The sequence below is a fragment of the Salmo trutta genome, chromosome 10, assembly GCF_901001165.1.
Source record: "Salmo trutta chromosome 10, fSalTru1.1, whole genome shotgun sequence".
NCBI classification, from domain to species: Eukaryota; Metazoa; Chordata; class Actinopteri; order Salmoniformes; family Salmonidae; genus Salmo; species Salmo trutta.
In genome coordinates this window covers 12,034,850-12,041,248 of record NC_042966.1, presented here as the reverse complement: position 1 = coordinate 12,041,248, position 6,399 = coordinate 12,034,850, and the positions used below count along the sequence as shown (strand labels likewise).

Below are 6,399 nucleotides of genomic sequence, written 5' to 3'. Positions count from 1 at the left end.
GTCAGTGTTTTACATTATTTGTCCAGACCAGACGCATAATTGATTGGAACAACTGCAGAACTTCCTATTACCACAGTTATTACCAATCAAACTTGAAAACAATTCTGAAAAAAAAGAAGTATTTTAATCTCCATGATTTAATACAAAAGATTGTGGTGATGGCCAGAGCCCTTGATCGTAACAGAAGATCCTGGTGGTGGTTGGCACCTCAAGGCAGTGGCATCTTGTAGTCTGCAGGGTGGTTTCCCTCCCGAAGCTTTCCGAAGCAGCCACGTATCAGATCTACTGCAGCGCTGACCGTGGAGCTGATCTCATCCTCTGTCCTGCCCCTCTTAGGGTTTACCTCCACCATGTCCACTGCAGACAGCAGCCCTGCACAAAGAAAACACATCGCTTAACACACACCTGACTGACTACACACACACACACAGACTAAACAGTACATTGGAGCAGCATCAATACCGATGTACTCCCATCTCTTGCTGTGTGTGCGCGTTATCATCTCTGATGTGCATCTGTGTGTTATCTCTGTTGATGTGCATCTGTGTGTGTGATCTCTCACCTGTCTGACAGATGTGCTCTGTGATGTAGATTCCCTCCCTGTAGGTCAGCCCTCCCACTACTGGGGTTCCTGTGGCCGGGGAGATTGATGGGTCCAGGGCGTCGATGTCATAGCTCAGGTGGATGGGCTTCTTCACCCTGTTGAATCAGAGAAATGAATTCATGTCGAACATGTGTCAATGCCCAATATTTCCATTGATGTATCCAAGTTATTATATATATATATATATAGCAAGAAATGAAAACGACCCAGTGAAATTGTTGAGGCTACATACTTTGAAAAGATGTAGTCACATGTCTCCTCCATCACTTTGGCGATTCCAAGACGATCCACCTCAGTCATGGAGTAAACTTTGATACCCAGTAACTTCAGGATATGGCTGGAATGGGAGATATCTTTTTTTTTATTCTTCTGTAAACAATTATGTAGTGCAAGGTCATGATAAGATTGTGTACGATACAGGATGACGGGCAAAAACATACTGCTCCTCTGGATCCACGTCTCTCAAGCCAATGTAGACTATGTCTTTGGCTGATACGCATGGCTTTATCCAAGAGAAATTTGGCAGAACTGGAATCTAATCAAAGAAACAGAGACAACAAGTCTGCATCCAGAACTGTAGCGCATACCCATGTACAAAAAACCAGTCAAAAGTTTGGACACACCTACTCGTTCCATGGTTTTTCTTTATTTCTACATTGTAGAATAATAGTGAAGACATAACACATGGAATCATGTAGTAACCAAAACAGTGTTAAACAAATCAAAATATATTTTATGTTTGAGATTCTTCAAAGTAGCCATCCTTTGCCTTGATGACAGCTTTGCACACTCTTGGCTTTCCCTCAACCAGCTTCATGAGGCAGTCACCTGGAATGCATTTCAATTAACAGGTGTGCCTTGTTAAAAGTTAACTTGTGGAATTTCTTTCCTTCTTAATGCGTTTGAGCCAATCAGTTATGTTGTGACAAGGTAGTGGTGGTATACAGAAGATCCAAGTCCATATTATGGCAAGAACAGCTCAAATAAGCAAAGAGAAACAACAGTCAATCATTACTTTAAGATATGGTCAGCCAATGCAGAAAATGTCAAGAACTTTGAAAGTTTCTTCAAGTGCAGTTGAAACTGGCTCTCATGAGGATCGCCACAGGAAAGGAAGACCCAGAGTTACCTCTGCTGTAGAGGATAAGTTCATTAGAATTTCCCGTCTCAGAAATTGCAGCCCAAATAAATGCTTCACAGAGTTCAAGTAACAGACACATCTCAACATCAACTGTTCAGAGGAGACTGCGTGAATCAGGCCTTCATGGTCGAATTGCTGCAAAGAAACCACTACTAAAGGACCAATAATAAGAAGAGACTTGCTTGGGCCAAGAAACATGAGCAATGGACATTTAGACCGGTGGAAATCTGTCCTTTGGTCTGATGAGTCCAAATTTGAGATTTTTGGTTCCAACTGCCGTGTCTTTGTGAGACACAGAATAGGTGAACGGAGGATCTCTGCATGTCTGGTTCTCACTGTGAAGCCTGGAGGAGGAGATGTGATGATGCTTTGCTGGTGACACTGTCAGTGATTTATTTAGAATTCAAGGCACACTTAACCTGCATGGCTACCACAGCATTCTGCAGCGATACGCCATCCCATCTGGTTTGCGCTTAGTGGGGCTACCATTTAAATTGTTTTATTTAACTAGGCAAGTCAGTTAAGAACAAATTCTTATTTACAATTACGGCATGTTTTTCAACAGGACAATGACCCAACACACCTCCAGGCTGTGTAAGGGCTATTTGACCAAGAAGGAGAGTGATGAGTGCTGCATCAGGTGACCTGGCCTCCACAATCACCTGACCTCAACCCAACTGAGATGGTTTAGGATGAGTTGGACCGCAGAGTGAAGAAAAACTCCTTCAAGACTGTTGGAAAAGCATTCCAGGTGAAGCTGGTTGAGAGAATGCAAAGAGTGTGCAAAGCTGTCATCAAGCAAAGGGTGGCTACTTTGAAGAATTTAAAATATTAAATATTTATTTTATTTTATTTAACTAGGCAAGTCAGTTAAGGACAAATTCTTATTTACAATATTTAGATTTGTTTAACACTTTTTTGGTTACTACATGATTCCATATGTGTTATTTCATAGTTTTGATGTCTTCACTATTATTCTACAATGTACAAAATAGTGAAAATAAAGAAAAACCCTTGAATGAGTAGATGTGTCCAAACTTTTGACTGGTACTATATAACACTGTCACCACCTAAAACATAAACACAATTGATATAACTATTCTCTTTCAAAAAAAATATTTCATAATCACTTTCTAGAAATTCATGATTCATGACGTGCACAGGAAGAGGAAGAATCTCATGATAAATCCCCCCCCCCCCAAAAAAAAAAAACAGGCATTGCACAACTGTGTAAATACTGCTATTGTGAATACCAAGGTATAACATTTACTGGTCAAACTTAATGATACAGTATTTGAAATATAAAAACTATGGGATGCCTATGGGAAAAGAGGGAGAGATAGAGAAATCACCTTGGATTGTAGCTCATGGATGAGGTAGGCCATGGGCTGTCCGTGGATATTGCCTGTAGGGGAGGTCAGGGGTGTGTTGATGTCTGCATGGGCGTCCACCCATACTACACTGAGGTCCTTCTTAGCTGCCGCATGCCCCTGGATCGAGCCTATTGCCAAACTGGGCACAGACCAAAATTGGAGTGAAATCCACATCACATTGTTAGGGAAAAACCCCTAACCCTCAATAATTGTAGGTGTATTTTGGCTGCTGTTGACACTGGGCTCTTGCTCTACTACGGGTGAATGTGAGACACACACACACACACACACACACCTGTGGTCTCCTCCCAGCATCACACAGGTGTGTCCGTCATTTTTCACAGCGTGGACGGCAGCAGACAGACGTTGGTTGGCGCTGCCCACCGCTCTGGGTCTCTTCACATTGCCTATTGGCTCATCGTTGGCCACCTCCTCAAACGTCACGTTGCCATAGTCTTTGACCGCACAGCCTGTGTAGGATGAGATTGGGCAACACAATTGACATAAGAAAACGCATTAGTCAACGCACCTACAGTAATCTCATGTTTTAAAAAAATCAAGGCATGAGCTGTCAATGGATCACTTAGACAGAAAAGAAAAGTTGCCACGAGTCAATGGATTACCACAACATTTATAATGGTCCATCCCTGTACATGTTCTAAACTAGTCCTTGCCTCTGATCTTACTACCATTTGGTGATGTTAAAACTCATACTTTTTGCCAATATGCTAAATCCCCTCCATTTTACCAAAATGCTAAATGTTACATTCCCTCCATTAATAAACATTTCCCAATCTGATGCAAATTACCTCTCTCCTAGTTTAAATAAATGACTTATGAAATACTTATTTTACTATGTCTGTTACTATGTTAGTGATTGCAAAATAAACATTTCACAATCGGATGCAAATGAGCTCTCTCCTAGTTTAAATAAATTACTTATGAAATACTTATTTTACTATGTCTGTTACTATGTTAGTGATTGAGGTGTCTCTGTCTGCAGCCTGGTCTCAGAGTATTTTGTATTATTCAGTACGTAAATAATAGTATCACCATATGCTATTATATATTTTGTTTCGTATGGTATGTATTCATTTTTCATGTCCTTCATCCATTTCGTAAGATATGTTACGAATTCTAATTTGTGGTGGCTAATGTTAGCTAGGCTAGGGGTTAGGGCTAGGGATTAGGGTTAAGGTTAGGGTTAAGTTGAGGAGATAGGTTAAACAGTTAAGGTTAGGGGAAGGGTTAGCTAAAAGGGTTAAGGTTAGGTTCAGGGGAAGGGTTAGCTAACATGCTAAGTCATTGCAAAGTAGACAAAAAAATTGTAAATAGTTGAAAAGTTGCTAATTAGCTAAAAATGTCTATGGTGAGATTCAAACATGCAACCTTTGGGTTCATCCACCCCGACCAACCACCCTCTTTCGTTTTTGCCTCAAGTAACCTTCTGTCTTATGTAACAATACCAAACGTAACTATGTTATGTCTAGTTTATGAGACCAGGCTGCTGTGTGCTATTCTCTCCGTAGGGCACACAGTCAGGCTAAGGATTGACAGGACACTTGTCCTCAGAGTGCCCCAACTGTTGCTGGCGGTTTAATGAGTGAGAATGTTATCACTGGCATGCATACTGAATGCAGGAGGCTGCCATTGTCGTGACCCAAACACATACACACAAACATGGAAGGGGGAGTGAAGCAAGGTCAAAAGAGCTAGGCCTATCAGATGCCTTCTCCTGTGTGATATGAATAAAACAGAGAGGGTGCTTAGGATGTCTTTGATCTCACGTGATCACACACATGGGCAGAGGAGGACACACCCACACACACACACACCCACACACAGAGTGATTGATCCTGCTCACATGTTAATCCACTTGGATCACACAGATCCCCCTGTCACTCTGACAGTCACGGATTTCCCAATAAGACTTCCCACGACTAAACACTTCAAAAGACAGTTCAGTCTTACTGGTCGTATTTCCAAAGGAAATTCCTGTCTGTGTTATACTCTGGTCACAAACTCAAATTCAAGTTCAGGTGTATTTTTTCCAATAGGATTATTTCTGTAGCCTAGCCTATGTAATATCACTTATTCACACAGTTTGTTCAGAACTGCCCTGGAATTGAACTTGGTCATGGAAAATAAATCATGCCCTTCGCTTGTGTAAATGATGTTGCCATTTGACACCAGGTTTCAAACGGATCCCCAGTATGTTAATGCGTCCATCTCAACACCTCTGCCAGGCAAGTCAAAGAAAAGGTTGGAAGTCTGGTAACTTCCTCATAAGAGCTCAGATCACATAATAATTGGATTACATCAATAGCATACTGATGCAAATATTGCAATTTGGGAATGCACAGGATAATTTCCTTATTTCTCTCGGGAAAACAAATACTTTGAATGTAAACAGATTCCCTGTACTGTACATTCTATATTCGCACCGTTTTATTCAGTTCAGATGTCTTCATTTCTGCACTGGAGCTACCTAGCTAGCCTATATCACAGAATGAGTGTAAAATCAATATCAGGACGTCACCTTGCGCTTTAAGCTTCTTCACCAATCCGGCTGCGCGAATGAGGTCTGGTCCTTTCTCCACACCATCCCGCGGCTGCAGCAGATATATATTTATGGGACTGTGTAGGCCTATTACAGCAATACATTAAAACATACATATACTGCATATAACGGTTGTCTATTGAGCCCATTCGAATACCTATCAATAGCCTATAATAAGTAGGCTAGGCTACAATAAAATATTGACTACTCACTTGTCCTTTTGAAAAAGGCGCTCCAATAATTCCAACTGAGTGATGACTTCGCTTATAAATTCTGAAGGCGAGTTGTAATCCTCCCGAGCTTTTCATAATGACCATTATCCTGTGTCGGGACACAGTGTACAGGAGCACAGTGTTGGAGCGGCGCTGGAGCACTATCAAATTGTTCACTGAAATCAAAGGCACATCGCCAGTGTGTGACGACACCAGCGTGAGCGTGGTACAGTAAACCCGACAGGGAGCCTACTGCCGCGCTTAATGGTCCGCACAGCGAAAAGTTTCAGCACCGACCCAGCATCATCACATATAAGCGGCTTTATTTCACTAAAATTGCATAACTCATCGTTGCCTTGTATTTAGCGTTTAATGTTGACATTAGTGACACCCATAACAATAAAAAGTTCAATAATCTTGTGTCATGGGGCAGCAGTGGAATTCATAATCATTTTGAGTCATGTCTATTGAGGTGTTTTCAATAGGGACAATTCAAATACAATTTTACT

At 41.4% G+C, this 6,399-nt stretch overlaps 1 protein-coding gene across 1 annotated transcript; it reads right to left on the bottom strand.

The window, feature by feature from the left end:
* Positions 1 to 102: 102 nt before the first annotated feature.
* On the bottom strand, positions 103 to 6,117 carry arg1 (arginase 1). The gene is made up of 8 exons (XM_029764433.1): positions 5,891 to 6,117; positions 5,658 to 5,730; positions 3,414 to 3,588; positions 3,098 to 3,257; positions 1,045 to 1,139; positions 837 to 941; positions 563 to 699; positions 103 to 372 (listed from the first exon to the last, which is right to left on the bottom strand). The coding sequence occupies exons 1-8, from the start codon at positions 5,993 to 5,995 to the stop codon at positions 209 to 211; spliced, it is 1,014 nt and encodes a 337-aa protein (XP_029620293.1). The 5' UTR covers positions 5,996 to 6,117; the 3' UTR covers positions 103 to 208.
* Between the last annotated feature and the right edge of the window lie 282 nt (positions 6,118 to 6,399).